The following is a 20,775-nucleotide window of genomic DNA, read 5'->3' as shown; positions in this document are numbered from 1 at the left end:
GACTGATAAAATGACAATGAATTACAATGAATGATAAAATGACAATGAATTACAATGACTGATAAAATGACAATGAATTACAATGACTGATAAAATGATTACAGTAGCAGATATGGCAGCAATAATGACAGTAGTAATATGTGGTAGTGGACGTTCATTGCGGACCACCGCAGCAGCCATGATCCACGAGAACAGGCTGACGACAGAGACAGAAACTCCATGGAAGAAAGTTAGTGTAGTGACATGAGTATGAGACATGAAGGTTACAGAATGAGAGACAAGAGTTTTCCAGTAACAGGGAGGTCCTGCATCTTCAACCAATTACCGTGCCTGACCAGAGACAGACAGAGAGAGAGGGGAGGGGGCAGTCCCCTGGCAGTCTGACGCTGGGCTTCACTTTTGGTTCCTTGTTTGGTTCCTGTGGTCCTTTGGTTCCTTAGTGTCCAAGAGGTAGATTGGGAGCCAGAGCTTCAGCATCAGGCTCCTCTTCTGTGGACAAACGACCATTCTGGGTTCAGGAGGCAGACACGGTCCACACACCTTTAAGAGTAGACTGAAGACGTTCCTCTTTGATAGAGCTTATCAGTTAGTGCTGGCCTCAGCTCATCCCTTAGTGATTGTGCCTGCTATAGGATGCTCCCCCCCCCCCCCCCTGTCTGTCTTCTTCGGTCAGGCACGTAAATTGGTTGAGAGCAGTCACTCCCTTTACTGAAAACCTCTCTATCTTCTCTGTAAACATTCATGTCTCATTAAATTGCATGTTCACATCTTGGAGTTTCTGTCTCTGGTCGTCCAGCAGGTTCCTCATGGATGGGTATTTCTCAATGGGCGGATGATGGTGATTACTGAGATATGATGTGTAATGTTTAATAAAAAGTATCTAATAATAATAAAACATTAATAATAATAAAAAGATAATAAAATATATCTAATAATCTAACTTGAATAATAATAATATTTAATAATAATAATATTAATAATAATAATAATAATATCTAATCTATTGTGTGTCTGGGTGCAGTTACGCCGTGTGGCCGCGGGGTGTCGCTGTTCAACCTTCAGCGAATCAAAACAGAGCATGAAGGAGGCGGTGACGTCATTGTTGGGGTATTTTCAAGATGGCGCCGGGCTGGCCGGAGCTCCGCTGCTGACGCTTTGGAGAATCTGCTGCCGGGCGGGACGCTGCCTCCACCCGCGGGACGCTGCCTCCAGCCGCGGGACGCTGCCTCCAGCCGCGGAGAGGAACCGCGGTATTCCTTCATACGGACAGCCGGACATGGACACGGCGCCCCGGGCGGGTGTCAGGTAACGGGCTCCGGGCTCCGGGCTAACATGTTCGGCCTTTCCTCCGAGAACAACACGACCTGCTGCGGGCCGACGGGGCGGGAATCTACGGCCGGAGCCGAGGCTCGCTGGGCGGACTGAGCGGCCGAGGACATGTCGGAGGAGCTCGGAGGGAGTTTGGGTGTCGACCTGAACGAGAACGAAGCAGGAGGAGGCGGGAAGCGGGGGTTAAAAGCGCTGCGAGCCGGTGTCAGCGGGGGTCAGGAGGCGGGGAACGGGCTGTATGTGGCCGGGAACGGGAGGGATGTAAACACGGACACGGCCTCCGTGCAGCCGCCCCCGCACAGCCCGCACAGCCCGCACCGCAGGGCGGGTCTGCTGGAGGAATACCTCCCGGGCCTGGTGGCTGACAGCTGCGGGATTTCGGGAGACCACAGCGGCCTGAACGGATTTACTGAGTCATTCGGGCCGGAGGAGACGACAATGGTCGGGCTGGGAGGAGGAGGAGGAGGAGGAGGAGGAGGAGGAGGGACCACAGCCGCTTCCTGTCCAGCTGTGCTCCTGCAGCCTGGCCGGCAGATGCGGCAGCTCGCTGCGGGGCAGAGCGGAGGGGAAGCCCCGGGAGACGACTCGACTGTCGCCGGCTCTCTGCGGACTTCTGTCCCCGGTGATCGGCTGCCATGCTCGGGTAACTGCGCTGGCACCGGTCCGGATGTAAACATGCCGAACGGACCGGAGGCGGACACCGGGCGCTGTGAGCAGCAGAGGCCCGGCTCATGCGGTGGGGACGGCGGGGAAGTGAAAGTGGCTAACGGTGGTTTACACATCGTGACATGTGACCGGGTGGACTCGGACTGCTCCCCCGATAACACTCACCTGGACACGGGGGCAGGGACGGCGGTTTGTCCGAGGGACGGCGACTGTAACGGGACATCTGTGTCTGAGTGCCCGGGGGAGGATGCGCCATCAGCGGCCGCAGAGGACTCCCCCACCCCGGGATCAAGTGCCCCCTCCAGCCCGCCGTCTGAGCCCGACATCCGGGAGGCCGAGCCGTCCTTCAGCCTCCCCGTCCGGCCTCACAGTCTGAGGACGAACCCCGGCCTGGCCGTGTCCCTCAGCTGCGACGCCACCCCGCTGTCCCCGGATGAGGATGAGGACAGGGGCTTTTATTTTGGAGAGGATCGATACGAGGAGGACTTCCGGAGCGTTCTGGAGGCGGGTCGGCGGCAGAGTGCTCCGGACAAAGTGCCGGACCTGACCCAGCACGGAGACAACCCGGACCAGAAGCTGATGCCGAAGAGGTTCGGTATCGCTGACTTCTTCACGAGGTACACACACACACACACACACACAAACATACACACACACACATAAACATAAACACACACACACACACACACACACACACATACACACACACAAACATATACACACACACATAAACATAAACACACACACACACATAAACATACACACACACACACACATAAACATACACACACACACACACACACATAAACATACACACACACACACACACACAAACACATACACACACACACATACACACACACACACACACACATACATATATAAACATTTGAACGTTTAGAGTAGTTAGTCTGGGTCAGTCTAGGTTAGTCTGGGTCAGTCTAGGTTAGTTTGGGTCAGTCTGGGTTAGTCTGGGTCAGTCTGGGTCAGTATAGGTCAGTCTGGGTTAGTCTAGGTCAGTCTAGGTTAGTCTGGGTTAGTCTGGGTCAGTCTAGGTTAGTCTGGGTCAGTCTGGGTCAGTCTAGGCCAGTCTAGGTTAGTCTGGGTTAGTCTGGGTCAGTCTAGGTTAGTCTGGGTCAGTCTGGGTTAGTCTGGGTTAGTCTGGGTCAGTCTAGGCCAGTCTGGGTCAGTCTGGGTCAGTCTGGGTCAGTCTGGGTTAGTCTGGGTTAGTCTGGGTTAGTCTGGGTTAGTCTGGGTCAGTCTAGGTTAGTCTGGGTTAGTCTGGGTCAGTCTAGGTTAGTCCGGGTCAGTCTGGGTTAGTCTGGGTCAGTCTGGGTCAGTCTAGGCCAGTCTGGGTCAGTCTGGGTTAGTCTGGGTCAGTCTGGGTTAGTCTGGGTTAGTCTGGGTCAGTCTAGGTTAGTCCGGGTCAGTCTGGGTTCAGTATCTTTCCCCACCTTTGGACCAGAACAACGACCCGAGGACTTCATGAGAAATCAGTGAAATCTTAAGACGTGAAGACGATGATCATGTCCTGATGCTAGCAGAGGATGCTGACAGACCATCCTGACGACAGACAGACCGTCCTGATGACAGACAGACCGTCCCGATGACAGACAGACCGTCTTGATGACAGACAGACAGACAGACCGTCCTGATGACAGACAGACAAACAGACCGTCCTGACGACAGACAGACAGACAGACAGACCGTCCCGATGACAGACAGACCGTCTTGATGACAGACAGACAGACCGTCCTGATGACAGACAGACCGTCCCGATGACAGACAGACCGTCCTGATGACAGACAGACCGTCCTGACGACTGACAGACAGACAGACAGACCGTCCTGATGACAGCAGACAGACAGACCGTCTTGATGACAGACAGACCGTCCCGATGACAGACAGACCGTCTTGATGACAGACAGACCGTCCCGATGACAGACAAACTGTCCCGACGACAGACAGACCGTCCCGATGACAGACAGACTGTCCCGATGACAGACAGACAGACTGTCCCGATGACAGACAGACCGTCCTGACGACAGACAGACCGTCCTGATGACAGGCAGACTGTCCCGATGACAGACAGACCGTCCCGACGACAGACAGACCGTTCCGGCGACAGACAGACCTTCCTGATGACAGGCAGACCGTCCCGATGACAGACAGACAGACCGTCCCGATGACAGATAGACAGACCGTCCTGACGACAGACAGACAGACCGTCTTGATGACAGACAGACAGACCGTCCTGACGACAGACAGACCATCTTGATGACAGGCAGACCGTCCCGATGACAGACAGACAGACTGTCCTGATGACAGACAGACAGACCGTCTTGATGACAGACAGACCGTCCCGATGACAGACAAACTGTCCCGACGACAGACAGACTGTCCCGATGACAGACAGACCGTCCCGATGACAGACAGACCGTCCCGATGACAGACAGACCGTCCTGACGACAGGCAGACCGTCCCGATGACAGACAGACAGACCGTCCCGATGACAGACAGACAGACCGTCCCGACGACAGACAGACCGTCCCGACGACAGACAGACCGTCCCGACGACAGACAGACAGACCGTCCCGACGACAGACAGACCGTCCCGGCGACAGACAGACCGTCCCGATGACAGACAGACAGACCGTCCCGATGACAGACAGACAGACCGTCCCGATGACAGACAGACAGACCGTCCTGACGACAGACAGACTGTCTTGATGACAGACAGACAGACCGTCCCGATGACAGACAGACCGTCCTGATGACAGACAGACAGACCGTCTTGATGACAGACAGACAGACCGTCTTGATGACAGACAGACAGAGCCCGGTTCTGTTAGCACGAGTTGACTTAAATCAGCTGACTTCAGATTAGCATTACCTCGTTACACTGAAGTGAAACTTTCCTGTGAAGAGGAAGTGAAAGAGGCCGAGGAGTCGAAGCCCGAACAAGTTTGTTTAATGACTCCACCTGGAGCGCGCTCAGTTCAACACGAGAGAGTCTCCAGGTGTGTTCAGGTGACACAGATCTGAAGACTGTCTGATTGTCTTCAGTCTTTAGTCTTCAGTCTTTAGTCTTTAGTACAAAGAGTTTAAAGCAGACAGGAAGTGTAGAAAGTCACTTCCTGTTTTCTGTTTCTGCTCTGATGCTCACTTCCTGTTTGTCATCCAGCCAGCTGACCGAAAGACGTCAAACGTCCATCAGCAGATTTTCATCAAAGACTGCTGAGACTGCAAGACTGTGGTCAGACCGAAGACCAAGACTGACCGCAGACTGTCTAAAACCTGGACGTAGTCTCCGTGACGTCCCCGCAGACTGTCTAAAACCTGGACGTCTCTGGTCTCTGAACTTACAATCTAACGTGTTGTCTTCGTCCTCTTGCAGGAGTTTGTTTTCGAGGAAACCCAAAGAGCCCAAGGCGCTGTCCCACAATGCAACAGGGTGGCGACTGTTTGGCAAGACAACAACCAGAGAGGGCGAACCAGACCACGCCTCCTCGACGCCCACACAACAGGTTGGCTTCACACACTTATTACACACACACACACACACACACACACACACACTTATTACACACACACACACACACACACACACACACTTATTACACACACACACTCTCTAACACACACTCACACACACACTCTCACACACACTCTCTAACACACACTCTCTAACACACACACACACACTCTCTAACACACACACACACACTCTCACACACACACACACACACACACTCTCTAACACACACTCTCACACTCTCACACACACACACACACACACTCTCTAACACACACTCTCACACACACTCACACTGTTCCTCCTCTCTAATTGGATGAGGTTGGATTTAAACAGGAAGCAGCTGTCACAGTGAACGATCATCAGCCAATCATCTGTCAGCTGGAGGAGAACGACCTCTCGTGTCCGAACTCGTTTCCTTGTCCTCGGTGGATGCTGTTGAAACTACAAATCCTCCATCTTGGATGTAGTTTATCTGTCTGTGGTCATGTGACGTCCTCGTGTTGTTACGGACGTGTCATGTTTCTTAAAGGGACAGCGCAGCGAGCTTCACTTCAGACTGACGATATGTTTGTTTTGGAACGTTCTGACAACGCTACAGAAACACTAGCTCACTGTTAAAGTATGAGGAGGTTGTCTGAACGTTGTCTGAGTGTTAGTTATTGGTTTGTCGGCCTCCACTCTCACATGATGGCAGCCTGGGTCACATGATTCATCTGGAGAGGAGAGGAGGAAACAGGAGAGGAGAGGAGAGGAGAGGAGGAGGAAAGAGGAGAGGAGAGGAGGAAACAGGAGAGGAGAGGAGGAAACAGGAGAGGAGAGGAGAGAGGAGAGGAGAGGAGGAAACAGGAGAGGAGAGGAGGAAAGAGGAGGAGAGTCAGTCACATGATCAGTCACTGTCAGAGGAGCTCTGTCGCCCTCTGCAGGCTAACAGACGTGTAAATATATGAACTGTCTGTCTCTTCAGGAGGACGAGGACAAGGACTCAGGTGTGTCCTCGTGTCCTCAGCTGGCTGCAGGGAGAAGGAAGAACCTGGAGTTTGAACCTCTGTCCACCACGGCTCTGATCCTGGAGGACCGGCCAGCGTGAGTACCATCAGACCCAGTCCCTACGAGTCCTCATCAGTCCCCACGAGTCCCCCTCAGTCCCCACGAGTCCTCATCAGTCCCCATGAGTCCTCATCAGTCCCCACGAGTCCTCATCAGTCCCCACAAGTCCCCATTTAGTCCCCACTGACCCGGTCTGACCCGGTCTGACCCGGTCTGACCGGTTGTGTCTTTCAGGAACCTGCCGGCCAAATCTGTGGAGGAGACTCAGAGACACAAGATGGAGTACGAGGAGATGGTGGCCGGAGCCAAGAGGAGGGGTACGCCACACTGTGCAGTGCTGTGATCTGATTGGCTGATGGACGGTGTCCAGCAGGGACAGACTAACCTGTCTCTCTCTGTCTGTCCTCAGAGATGAAGGAGGCTCAGAGGAAGAAGCGTCAGATGAAGGAGCGACACCGTCAGGAGGACAGCATCTCCAACGCCATGGTGATCTGGAACACGGAGATCCTGCCGCACTGGGACAGCGTGTACGTGTCCTCGTCTCTGAGCGTGTCCACTCGCTGTCCCACGTCCTCTGAACTGTGTGTGTGTGTGTGTGCGCAGGAAGGGCACGAGGAGGGTGAGGGATCTGTGGTGGCAGGGACTTCCTCCCAGCGTCAGAGGACGAGTGTGGAGCCTCGCCATCGGCAACGAGCTCAACATCACGCCAGGTACAGACTGAGACACAGACCAGAACCAGAACCAGAACCATCAGTGTGTGTGTGTTAACGTGTGTTTCCTGTCTGCAGAGCTGTATGAGATCTTCCTGTCCAGAGCCAAAGAGAAGTGGAGGAGCTACAGTGAGACCAGTTCAGTCAACGACAGCGAGAGTGGTACGTCAGAACCAGAACCAGAACCAGAACAACGAATCAGAGCTGAGTTTGACCCCCCATCTTTTCTGCTTCTCTGACAGAGGGAGCGTCTCTGGCTGACAGAGAGTCCAGTCTGGACCTCATCAAACTGGACATCTCCAGAACCTTCCCGTCCCTGTTCATCTTCCAGAAGGTGACACACACACACACACACACACACACACACACACACACACACACACACACACACACAGACACACACACACACAGTGTTTCTTTGAGACATCTCACTGAAGGAGCAGAGAACTAAGATCTGTCTGTCTGTCTGTCTGTCTCTCTCTCTGTCTCTCTCTCTGTCTCTCTGTCTGTCTCTCTGTCTGTCTGTCTGTCTCTCTGTCTGTCTCTCTGTCTCTCTCTCTCTCTGTCTCTCTGTCTCTCTCTGTCTGTCTGTCTGTCTGTCTGTCTGTCTCTCTCTGTCTGTCTGTCTCTCTGTCTCTCTCTGTCTGTCTGTCTCTCTCTCTCTGTCTGTCTGTCTGTCTCTCTGTCTCTCTCTCTCTGTCTGTCTGTCTGTCTCTCTGTCTGTCTGTCTTCAGGGTGGTCCATATCACGATCTCCTCCACAGCGTCCTCGGGGCGTACACTTGTTACAGACCGGACATCGGCTACGTGAGTTCACATTTTAGATTTGATCTTCTGGTTTTCTTTCTGGTTTTCTGACCTGGTCTGGTTCTGGTCTGGTTCTGGTCTTCAGGTCCAGGGCATGTCTTTCATCGCCGCCGTGCTCATCCTCAACCTGGAGGAGGCCGAAGCCTTCATCACCTTCGCCAACCTGCTCAACAAACCGTGTCAGATGGCGTTCTTCAGAGTCGACCACGAGCTGGTAAACACTCACAGAGACTCACTGACTGTTGATGTTTGTCCTCCTCCATCGTCTTCATCGTCTTCATCGTCTTCTTCGTCTTCTTCGTCTCCTCTTGTTCAGATGTTGAAGTATTTTGCAGCCTTTGAGGTTTTTTTTGAGGAGAATCTTCCTCGACTCTTCAGCCACTTCCAGACCAACAACCTGACGCCGGACCTGTACCTGATCGACTGGTGAGGCTCCGTCACTCAGTAAACTCACTGCCATGATGTTCAGGTCTTTGAAAGTCTTTGTGTCCGTCCAGGATCTTCACCCTGTACAGTAAGTCTCTTCCTCTGGACGTGGCGTGTCGGGTCTGGGACGTCTTCTGTCGGGACGGCGAGGAGAGTTTGTTCCGGACGGGTCTCGGCATCCTGCGTCTGTTCGAGGACGTCCTGCTTCAGATGGACTTCATCCACATCGCTCAGTTCCTGACGCGCCTGCCGGACGACCTGCAGTCGCACACGCTCTTCACGGCCATGGCCAACACGCACATGATCAGCAGGAACCGCCGCTGGGCTCAGGTCAGCACGGCGAGCCTGAACTCTGTCTGATGTCCTGAATGGAACGCAGCCACTAACTCCCCGTTTGTCTCTCAGGTGTTTTCTGCGCTGATGAAGGACGGAGGTAAAGACTCGGACAGAAACGCCAGCCCGGCTCTGAGAAGCTAACACTAGCGAGCTGCTCGGACAGGACGTTAACTCTAAACGTGTCAGTGTTTCACCACTAACATCGAGCGTTACGCCTGCGTAACTCTCAAAGACTCACATCTTTCGGTGCTAAAGATTTTCTAACGTGGTTTCATTCTGAAGTATTACCGTCGGTCCTCGTGTTCTTTGACTTCACTCTCGTTTGTTCAGCTTGGACCTGAACCGCGATCTGCAGCAGCATGGCGGATGCTAATAATGCTAATATCCTGGTCCAAGTTTGAAAATGCTCGTTTTGTACGGCGTCGTCTTTCTAACCGTCGCGTGATAACCGACATCAGTGCAGATTACTTTCATGTTTTCACAGGAAGAGGACTCAACCCGTCTTTTTTTACACTCACATCAAACTTTTCAGAAAATGTCGGCCGGTTCTGGTCCGTGTCGTCGATCCGGGTTCAGGTCTGAGTCTGATTGTGATGTTTGTCGATCCCCTCGCAGCACTTTAAAGGCTGAAGCTTCGGCCTGAATGTGAACGGTGTTCGAGCGATCGGGACGTCGAGAGACGAGAGATTCTTTGAGCTTTCACTGAAGTTTGAAGCTTTTTATCCGTCGCAGCAGAACTTTCCTGTTGCCCGACGTTAACGTAACGTCCCGGCGTTTCTTCTGAACTTTCCTCCGTTGTTGTTGTTTCGTTCTTCAAACGCTCCCCCTGCTGTTCATTGTCTGAACTGTAGATTTCAGACTCAAACTGTCTCTGAATCAAACTTCTTAAATGTTTTTCTTGAAATGTCTTGATTGTAAATTGAACTTTGGACCGTTGACGTCGAAACATTTGACTGTCAGAAAGAAACCGTAAATGAATCGGTGAACTTAAAAATAATCGACAGATTAAGAATGAAAAGAATCCGATAAGTCGCGCTTACACGTAAACACTCCGTTTGTGACGTTTGTGCGTCACATGAATGCAGCAAAGATCAGATCTGAGTCTGATTAGAGCGTCGGGTCTCACTTCTTCTCGCCTCCGTCACTTTGTGTTCGACACTCCTCCGTTTGATCGTGACCTCTGCCCAGTGACACACCAACAAAACAAAACCAACCTTTAAAACGTCGACGAGGAACTCGATAAGACAGAACACTGAGCAGATGAAGAGAGGAAGGGAACGAGACACAAACAGCTGGGAGGATTTTAATCATTTATTTAAAGTCTTTTTAGATTTCAGTCAGTTTAACAGCAGAAATCAAATCAGACAAAAAGAAAACTTCTAAAACTACAGAAACATTTTTCACTAAAACTTCCTGATGAAGTCTTTTCAAAATAAAACCAAAGTCTTCATGAAGCACTCCACAATAAAAGGTTAAAGATAAGCTGTGAGAGAAGTGTCGATCGACGCAGGTTCATTAACTACAAACGTTTTTTAGACGTTGATGAAATGTTTTCTCTTCGTTGTAACAAACTGTTCTTATCCTGAAACAAACCTCGGACGGACGGTTTAACTTCAACGCAACAAATCCACAGTTTAAACATTGTCCTTTGAAAATGAACTGATGATCTAAACGCTGATGAAAAAACCAAAGCAGCAGCTGAGTTCACGGAGAATCGTTGATCTCAAACTGCTGCCTGATGCCGTTTAACATTTCTCTTTGTTCCCAGTATTAAAATCAAACGAAGTCTGTTCAAACAAAAATATGAAACCTCTGAATATATGAAACCTGTTTCTTTGTTGTTTCCTGTTTTTAAGCTGCAGATGTTTTTGGATTGTTCACATTTATTTGAATGTTTTTGAAAACATGAAATAACTCAAAGTTCAGATTTGGATTAAATGAATCTGCGTGACTTCAAACTAGACGGACGTGTTGAAGACGAACGAGGTTTGAAAAGTGCAATATGTTGAACGGCTCACTCCAGATTATTGATGAAACGTTCAGACACTGCAGAGGGAACGTTCATGTAACCCCCCTCATGTCGCTCATGTTCCTGTATTTAAGTTGTTTCAGTTGTATTTTATACTTTGATGTAAATTCATTTAACTTTGTTCATGTTGTCAGATTTCAGTGTACAGTGTACACGCTTCATGATGCCTTACAGGGGATGTAAATAAACTGTACAAACGTGCTTTCTTTTCATATAATGGCCACTAGATAAATGTGTAAATAAATATCTGAGCAAACCCAGTTCAGTCTGAAGCCTCGTTCATGTTCAGGCATGGTGATGCGTCACGGAGCCAAGTCAGCGCCAAAAAAATTATGTATTCAAAATGAAAAATAATTTAAAAAAAATTGAGTTCTAGAAAGTTTGAATCATTTATTTTCAGTTTTCGATATTTATATTTTCAGCAGATTCAGGTTTTATTTTTTACAGCTTCAAACTTTATTCAGTTTCAGATTATTTTCTCATTCAATTTTTTATATTTTCTTTCATTCAAATTTTCAATTCTGACATTTTTCTTAAAATTATGACTATACATGTTTATTTTTTATTTTTAATGACAAAGATCTGACTGTTTCGGAAAATTGAGATGCTTTTTTGGACAATTGCGATCTTTTTTTCTTGGAAATTGCGACAATGCCGAATGAAAAAAATTGCATGAAAAACTTTCCAGAAAAAAATCGAATGAGAAATTTTAATGAAAAAATTGATTGAATTAAAGTTGAATTTAAAAAATTTACTAAAAAAAAAATTTTTTTTAACGAAAAATGTAATGAAAAAGAATGCAATGTAATAAATAAAAGGACCTACAGCTTCAAGTCGACTCTCCATTATTTTACACAGAGAACTTTTATTTTGTTTTGTCTGTTGATATCTTTGTGTTGTGTCGTTCAGACCAGCAGGTGGCGTGAGAGGACCAGAGCTGCTCTTCAGGCGTCGACACAGAGGAAGAAATCTGCAGCTCGTCTGTTTATTATTAATAATTCAGAGTTTTTTAATTCAAATTATTTTTAATCAAGTCAACAACCAACTGTCAAAGTTTGTGGAGCGGTCGGTGATTTCATCTGTAATCTTTGTTTTTATGTTTGAGCTGCACATTTATTCTCAGTACAAACATTTTTATTCATTTATTAACATTTAAAGTCCAAACATGGAAAATATCAAATCAGCATCCAGAGAATCTGGAGCTGGAGCGCTGCTTTAAAGGTCCAGTGGTCCGGACCTCGTGGTGGTGAAGCGGTGCAGATGAACGCCGTCCTCACTCGGGGGCTCTCAGGCATTTCCGAATCGTGCGGTGGAAGTGAGGCGACGCCGCGAGGGGAGGAAGAACCTGTGGAGGTATTCTGGGGGGCTTTCCTGTGGAGGAGGGGCTGCAAAGAGAAGAAGGAGCCTGCTGCCCACGGGGGGCCTCCAGGATCCTGCAGCAGGAGGCCTGGAGGCCGGGGTCAAGGTGGAGGAGGCTGCATGGAGCGGACAGAGGAGTGTTGTTTTTAAAAAAAAGAGTTTAAATCTGAAGAAAAGTGAGAATTAAAAAAATTGATCAGACAAAACGTTTTGACATTGTTTGGAAATTCACGTCTCTTCTTTCTTTGTGTTGTTATATTTATAGATTTATTCAGAGAATTTAACCTTTTCAGTTTAAAAGAATTCATTTAAATTAAAAAAGAACACACGGCGTCACGTCTCTCTTCACCGCAGTGATGTAGAAGTGCACTCCAGAGTACAACGTGACATCACTGCTGGGCGTGGTCACAGGTGCAAACAGGCTTTGATCGTCGTCACATATCAGACCTTTAAAAAGGAACCAAGACAAACAAAGCAACAGGATAAAACGGCTGAAAGTCCTGGAACACGAAACAACGAACACGAAACAAACTTCAAAGTCAGACAGACTTCATCTCGTATCCTCAAACATGTGTGAGCCTCAACACAAAGAACAAAAACTACAGAAACAGACAAATAAGTTAAACTGAGAATAAATAAAAGTCAGTAAAAATAAAGTTAAACACCCAGAGAAAAAAAAACTGCACCAATAAAAAAATAAATGTTCAAATTTAAATTTTACAACAAAAAAAACTAAAACTACAAACGTGTGAAGAAGTTTGATTCATTATCGCCAGAGCTCAAACATTAAAAACTGTTTTGTTACCAGATTTAAAAATGTTTTATTCAGGAGGAAAAGAAGAGGAGGAGGACGTGAGACAGGAAAGAGAAACAGGAGAAAGCAGACGTCCTCTGGGACCTCCTCCTCCTCCTCCTCCTCCATCACTCCATCACCACAGGCTGTTTGGTTTCAGACCACATGAACCTCCACAGAGGGACGTCCACTGTTACCACGACAACCACACTGTTTGATCAGTTTGAGACTTGTCGACGCCCCGAGTCTCTACCTGTCAATCAGAGATCGGAGAGTCTCCTGACAGCTGCTAACACTGAACTGACCCAGCCCGACTGTTAGACCGGACAATGCCGGTTCAGAGGTTCTGTCGCCGTGTTCGCTGTTAGACCGGACACTGATGGTTCAGAGGTTCTGTCGCCGTGTTCGCTGTTAGACCGGACACTGATGGTTCAGAGGTTCTGTCGCTGTGTTCACTGTTAGACTGGACACTGCCGGTTCAGAGGTTCTGTTTTGACAGTTTCCAATCTGCTCACGTAAAGACACAAACTTCCTGTTCAGTCACATGACCTTTATTAAAAAGGTGTTCTGCATGTGTGGCGCTCTGATCGAGGCTCGTTCACGCGTCTCCGTCCTCGTTAAATAAACACAAAGAGGATTAAATAAAGTTTGTCTTTGTTTGACGAGGAGACAGGAAACAGATGAAAGGTTAGACTTTACATCTTATCACCACCGTTTATACTCTAATTATATTTTCATTTCTTTGTGCTCGTGTAGAACAAATCCTGACATCATAAGAAAACACTGCTGATATTTGATTAATAATGAAGGTCTGATCAAAACACACTGATGATAAAATTTAATCTCTGTGGCGTCCCCGCAGACCGTCTAAAACCTTATTATAAATATAATAATCCATAAAGAGCTCATTTGTCTTTTGTAACATTGTGTTCAGTCTGAGAGACTCCATCTTCACCTGAGTAACACGCTGCGCCTCCAGCAGCAGTTCACATGGAGTTGTTTCCCATTAGGTCAGTGGTCGCCCGGAGAGGCCAATTCTCTTTAGCTCCCCTTTCACTTCTCACACACCGAATACCGCCGGGTCGGGCAGAGGGAAAGCCGCTCGGCGCCGAGTTGCAATTAGACGCTCCATTATATAAAGGCATATTCAGATAACAGGGGCACCAATGGGGTCAGTATGTGCCTTTTGTTGAGGGATTAATGAGATTTTTAATAAAACAAAAAAATGCCCCCTTGCTTATTGTAATGACCTAATGAGTGGGCCGGTGGCGCCGGGCCATGTTGGTGGGAAAGTCCCGCCGTGGTACCAATCTCTCGGTGGGCCGCCCCCCGCCCTTCGCTTCATTCCTCCATCTTTTCCCTGCACCTGCAGCTTTCCGGACCTCCACCCGCCCCTCCAGTGTTTGTATCCAAAGCTAGGAACCAAAGGAGCGTTTAATTACCATAAAATGCTGTCGGCATTTCGCCCTCTGACACAATGAATGGCAACATAGAGCTCATTGAGGTTATCAAGAAGGGGACCACTGGTCAATTGGGTCATTGATTTGGATTGTTTGACAGACTCGGAGCCGAGGCCGCAGGAGCAAGCAAAGTTCAAAAATCCCCCTCAGTTGAATCGAGAAGTTTGTCACAGAATCTGTTGGAAGGGGCTGTCAGGAGCGATTAGGGGGCATGAAAGGGCTCGGCGATCAAACGGGGCTCGTCCCAACGCTGCACATTTAATTAGAATTTGCATGTCTTTGTTCCTGACCCCTCAGCAGGCATGATCTGATTACAAGGGTGAACAGTTACCACCGGGGTGAACAGGGAACTCGCAAATGTGCCGCCGCCATCGCCGCCTCCGCCATTTAAGATGTGTTTTTAAAAGTCTCAGACGTAAACCAGAGCGCCGTCGACGAGGAAAACATCTGGACCGACGCTCCCGTTAGCCGAGTTCACCTTCTATCTGTTGCTTCATGTTCGTCTCCCACTGCATTGTGGGAGTTTTGGGGAGAAGGGAAGGCTGAGGCGCTCGCCGGCTCGTTAATTGGGAGGCACAGCGCCCTTTGACCCTAATGATGCAGGGTGACAGGGCAAACGAGGAAAGGCGATTGGCTGGCAGCTTCAGCGGTTGAACGTGCCGCCGGTGGTGTTCCAGAGTGGAAAAGGACAAAACGCCGCGCTTTGTTCTTCTTCTCTGGTTTTATTCTCGTTTTACCAAGTTTCACCCAAACGTGTCGTTTGAAATTTAATTCTTACGTTTGTTTTAAAAACAAACTGTCACTTTAAACACGGAACATCAAAATATTTATATTCAAACAGACTCATGAGAAATTCTTATAAATTTACATTTTATTAACATTTAATAAAAATATGAATCTCTGAATTGTTTTAATTTTATTTGAAGCTTTTATTGTGAAAAACCTTTGCTATATAAAAAAATCTGAACCACTTTGTTGATGAATAAAGTTTCAGATTAAATTGTAAATTAAAGTTTTTCTTTGTTGAACATTGTTTGTATGTTGCAACTTTTTCATAAAGTTAAACAAAAGTTTGATTTATTTCTTTAAGACTGAAACTTAAATTTAGATGATTTAATATTTTCATTATTAATTTTGTTTCAAATGTCAAACTTCATTTAACAAAAGTTTGATTATTATTTTGAAATTATTCACATAAATTAATAATTATTTAAACTTTAAATTTGATCGTTTCTCTTTTAAACTTTCACTTCATTCTTTAAATTTGACATTTTATTGACTTTTATTTGTTCTTTTAGCTTGTTTGTCTCAACCAGGACAGAAAAACTCTTCAGTGTGTTTTTGCGTTGTGTGTTGTGAGTTTTTGCGTTGTGTGTTGTGGCGTTGTGTGTTGTGGCGTTGTGTGTTGTGGTGTTGTGGCGTTGTGCGTTGTGAGTTTGTGTGTTGTGTTTTGCGTTGTGTTTTTGTGTTGTGCGTTGTGAGTTTGTGTGTTGTGTTTTGTGTTGTGTTTTTGCGTTGTTGGCGTTGTGCGTTGTGAGTTTGTGCGTTGTGAGTTTGTGTGTTGTGTTTTGCGTTGTGTTTTTGCGTTGTGTGTTGTGCATTGTGTGTTGTGCGTTGTGCGTCACGTGTAAATACAGTTGACGTGTGATCTGATGTGATCTGAAGGTTCATGTTGAACGTGTGTTTTCTGTGTGACGGAGGTCATTAGTGTGTTTGCATGTCGTCTCTGCGTCCGTCTTTGTTAAAGTGTCTCCACTTTGTCTGGGTGGAGGCACGAACCCCGCACTGCTCCCACATGGCCCTTCAGTCTCCACCCGCATCCAGAAATCCAGCACCTCCTTCTCCTCGTCAGACTTCACTTCTCCTTTACCTCCACCGGTCTTTCTTCAGATAACTTCTCTCACTAACTCCTTCCCTTGTGTTTACTCCGTCAGAGCTGAAACCATTGATGCTCAGATCTCTGACTGTGGGAGGAAGCTGGAGAAGCCAGAGACATGGACGTAAAGCTGAAGGTCCAGAAGGTCTTCACCAGAACTTTACAGCTTCAGACTGAGGTGTTCAAACCATTCACGCTCACAGATCCAGAGTCTGTGAATAAAAGGAGAAACTGAGCGTGTTGTCTCATCTCATATTTAAACCGTCTGTCCTCTTGAGTGTCGTACATGTTGTTGTTCTTCTGGTCCATCATTGGACCGTCCTCTTCTCCATCTCCTTCACTTAAATGTCCGTCCATCTCGTCTTTCCGACCTCTCTTTCTACATCTGCTCTTCACACTTCTTCTGTCTTGTCGTTTATCTTTATTTCTTATTCGTGCTTCATCTTCTTCACTTCTTCCTGTCTGAGGTACCTGCCTGGGTTATGATGGTAATGTCTGATGACCTATGATTGTCTTCACAGCTCATCTGTTGTATCAGTCAGTCCCTCAAACCTTCCCGTCAGTTTGATTTTGGTCAAAGAATTGTTCTGTATTCGAATGACGGCAGCGTTCACGTCTTTGACCCGGTGTACGTCGTCACGACGTGCCATCTGTTGGAGCTGGCAGCCCACGGGCTTGTTCAGACGGGTCAGCTGTTCATTGTCCGATTACGTTTGTTTGTTTTATGAACGTTTCATAAGACGGAGAGACGAGCCCTGGGAATCACTTTATAGCAGGCCATTTTCCAGATGACAAAGCCCGACGTCGGAATGACCAAAGTTGAAATGATATGATTTCGCTCGGCGAGTTCGGTGCTGCGAGGCGGAAAACGGACTCCTTGTGCTCGGCCACAGTCTCCCTGAACCCTGAAATAATGAGCCTTCCTTGTTCATTAGTGTCTACTCAGTCAATCATAACACATCAGAAATGAGTTTAGCATTCAGGCGCAGGACAATTGACCTTGTGTGTGCCCTTCCTCACCAGCGAGCTGTCACAGGGCTTCATCCAAATTGAGGCAATTAGCTGCGATGTGTCTCCACTGTGTCCTAATGACAGCAGCAGGACATGGCCTAATCAGCTCCAGCGTCTCCACAGAGTTCACATCCAGGGAGGAGGAGGAGGAGGAGGTGGTGGTTTGTTGTAACCACGGCCCATAACAGCACGAGGAAAAGAAAAACAGCAGCAGCCAAACTGAGAAAACAGATTTAATGTTCGAACCTCTTTGTTTCTAAAAGTTTTCACCTTTCTCAGCTGCTGTTGTTTCTCCTTCATGTCTGAACTTGGAGGGAGAGGTGAGGGGTTTTCAGTTGGTAAGGTAGAACGTCCAGGTGTTTCCTCACATCTCCACCTGATGAAGACGAAAAGATTTAACACGTATCTGTCACATGTTGGTCGATATCTGCAGCATGATGATTTATTTAAACTTTAAACAGAGACGCTTTGAAACAAAGTGAACTGCTTCAGGTGTCAGAGTCTTTAACTTCTTCATAAATTATAAATATAAATTATAATAATTATAATACTGTTTCTTTCTGTGTTAGCATCTGATGACACAGTGACACTGCAGACAGTTTAAAGAGGAACGGACCTGCTCTCATCGGACTCCGGTCCAGCTGACGTCCTCTTGTCCTGGCTCCCGTGTTCGAGGTTGTCGGGTTACGTAACGGACTGAATTCACACAAACGTTCATCAGCGCTAACGCGACACGAGCTCTCCGTCAACGAGCTGCAAATACAAAAATCAGAAGTCGCCCTCAGATTTTCATCGTCCACGATCCATCGAACGTCAAAGACATCAAGAACTTCCTGACGGGCCGAGTCACGTGGACCGGCTCTGGTTGTTGTCACAGAACCTAAAGTCCAGTTAGCATGCAGCGATGTAAGGTGCTGTAAGATGCTAAAGCTAAATGTTGCTGCTAACCGTCATGAAGCTAATATCTGACTCAAGGCTAATAACATTAGCTGCTAACATTGGCTGCTAGATTCAACTGTCTGTTAGTATTAGCTGCTAGCATCAGAGCTAACAAGCACAATGCTAACCACAGGCAATGCTAGCCTATAGCTGCTTATGTTATGTTAGCATGTACATTAGCCACACATAACGAGGTAGCACTAGCTGTTTATTTGACCATGCTCATGCTAGCAATGAACACAGAAGGAAATGCTAATAACATTAGTTGCTAACGTTGGATACAACATAGTCAATGTTAGCATTAGCTGCTAACGTTGGATACAACATAGTCAATGTTAGCATGTGCATTAGCTCTCTCAATGTTATGATTAGCTGCTAAAGTCCATGTCGATGCTAAGCTAAAAGATAAAACAAACAATGTTAGCAAGATTAGCTGCTAACTTTAGCTGCACTAAGCTACGAACACCTGTCGAGCCACCTGTCGATCCACCTGTCCTCTTCAGGTCAACACAAACAACAGCAGCTCTGACCCCTAAGACTCACAGCATGCAGAGCAGCTGCGTACTCCGCCGTCCGCCAACTCACGTGATCCGTTCGTGACGCTCAGGTGCGTCTCCGCCGGCTACCGAGCGTCACGAGAACGCACGAGATCTCGTGACTTCGCGCATAATCGCGCGATATTTCCGGCTGTAGTCTCTGTGACTCCTGCGATGACATTCCACGCCGCATCTTTTTTCTGGTGTCCTTATAAAAAGGATGTGAGGAGTCATCAATGATTACACCTGAAAACCCCTCACCTGTTGACTTCAGGTCGGCCCCGCCCATTATGACGTGTTCTTGTAATGAAACTCGATCATTCTCGAGTATTTTATTTTGATAAATCCACCGGGGTTTTATTTTGTATTTTGTAGCTGATTTCCTTCCCCTCACGGTCTGCTCTGTGCTGAGTTTATGCTCCGTGCTCCGGCTCCGTGAACAATAGAAGCTGCGTATAGGTTGCGGAGGGCTGCCGGACGCCGCAGTCGATCCGGAGCCGTGACGCAGCGGGACAGAGACTGTGAGAGCTGACACACTGACTGACATGGAAACGTTCCGCATGCAGTGTGTTTCAGGCTTTACCTGCACACACCTGAGCTCAGGTAAACACACTTTACATCTCCACCATAGAGCTGTGACACTAGATGGACATTCAGCTCACAGTAACACACCAGGCAGCACAGGTAACACATAGCCATGAACACCCTAGCACAGGGTAACACACCCGACAGCAACAGGTAACACCCGATAGCACAGGTAACACACCCCAACGGTCACACCGCGAAGTAAACCACGACAGCACAGGTAAACACCCGACTAGCACAGGTAACACACCGACAGCACGTACACACGGCCAGGTACACCCGCATACGCACGGTAACACACCCGACAGCACGGTAAAACCCGAAGCACGAGTAAACCCTGCCAGCACAGGTAACAACCCGAAGCAACAGGTAACAACACCCGACAGCCAGGTAAACCGAAGACACAGGTAACACAACCCGACGCACAGTGTACCACCCGACATCACAGGTAAGAAACCGACAGCACATGTACACACCCGACAGCCTACAGGTAACACCCCGACAAGACAAACACGCGATAGGAACACCCGACAGCACAGGTTAAACACACCTGATATGTGAACGAGCAGCTCAGTCGATGGCGGCCTCCCGCTCACCGTGTTCCTTGCCTCCGTCTCTCTGTCAATCAAATCAAGCTTCTCGTTTCAGGGCCGCTGACCTGGCACTGACCCCAGAACCAGAACCAGAACCAGAACGCAGAACCAGAAGGAACAGCAGCTACGGATTCTTCCTGTGCATCAACAACGAGCATGAATGAGGAAGCGGACCAGCACTGGGTAGCACATTAGGAGGCGGAGGAGGAGGAAGGAGGAGGAGTAGGAGGAGGAGGGAGGAGCGGAGGAGAGAGGAGAGGAGATAGAGACGAGAGAGGAGGAGAGGGATGGAGGAACGGGAGGAGGGAGGTGAGTGAGAGGGAGAGGAGAGGAGGATAGGAAGAGAAAAGGGGCAAGAGAGAGGAGCGGAGAGGAGAGGAGAATGAAGAGAATGATGAGGGGATAGGAGAGGAGAGGAGGAGGAAGGAGGAGAAAAGGCTTATGTATCCTACATCTGCGTAGTCGCTGCGTCGTCGATTAGATTCGTCTCAGAGGAGGAGGAAAGGATAAGATTCGAGTAGAGTCTCTTCCTCTTCTTAGCTCGTCTCGTCGTTCTCCTCTTCTCTTCTGCTCTTATTCTTCTCTTCTCTCGTCTCTTCCTTCTTCCATCGTCTTCTCTCTCTTCGCTCTGCTTCTCTCTTCCTCTTCTTTTTTTCGTCTTCTCGTATCCTCTCGTCGTTCTCTGCTCCTCTTCTTCTCTTCTCCTCTTCGTCGTCTCTCTCGTCTGTCTGATCGT

General features: G+C 48.1%; 1 protein-coding gene and 1 long non-coding RNA gene across 10 annotated transcripts; one reads left to right on the top strand and one right to left on the bottom strand.

Annotated features, from left to right (window-relative positions):
- Positions 1-1,003: 1,003 nt before the first annotated feature.
- Positions 1,004-11,147, top strand: tbc1d12a (TBC1 domain family, member 12a). Its single transcript, XM_027282856.1, has 13 exons — positions 1,004-2,612; positions 5,393-5,522; positions 6,498-6,616; positions 6,815-6,897; positions 6,990-7,107; positions 7,184-7,290; positions 7,369-7,452; positions 7,533-7,624; positions 8,025-8,096; positions 8,182-8,310; positions 8,413-8,522; positions 8,594-8,852; positions 8,928-11,147. The coding sequence occupies exons 1-13, from the start codon at positions 1,438-1,440 to the stop codon at positions 8,997-8,999; spliced, it is 2,550 nt and encodes an 849-aa protein (XP_027138657.1). The 5' UTR covers positions 1,004-1,437; the 3' UTR covers positions 9,000-11,147.
- A 521-nt stretch (positions 11,148-11,668) lies between these two features.
- Positions 11,669-18,931, bottom strand: LOC109142574 (uncharacterized). Of its 9 annotated transcripts, none has more exons than XR_003462975.1 (5): positions 18,869-18,917; positions 18,003-18,139; positions 17,657-17,762; positions 12,532-12,693; positions 11,669-12,412 (listed from the first exon to the last, which is right to left on the bottom strand). It is a non-coding gene; the product is annotated as an uncharacterized LOC109142574 (long non-coding RNA). The 9 variants fall into 9 exon arrangements; XR_003462978.1 differs by having other exon boundaries at positions 11,669-12,362; XR_003462976.1 differs by having other exon boundaries at positions 11,671-12,412; positions 12,576-12,693.
- Positions 18,932-20,775: the final 1,844 nt, after the last annotated feature.

This window comes from Larimichthys crocea, chromosome X (genome assembly GCF_000972845.2).
Source record: "Larimichthys crocea isolate SSNF chromosome X, L_crocea_2.0, whole genome shotgun sequence".
Classification (NCBI taxonomy): domain Eukaryota; kingdom Metazoa; phylum Chordata; class Actinopteri; family Sciaenidae; genus Larimichthys; species Larimichthys crocea.
The sequence above is the reverse complement of the archived record's forward strand: the minus strand, read 5'-3'. Positions and strand labels throughout refer to the sequence as shown.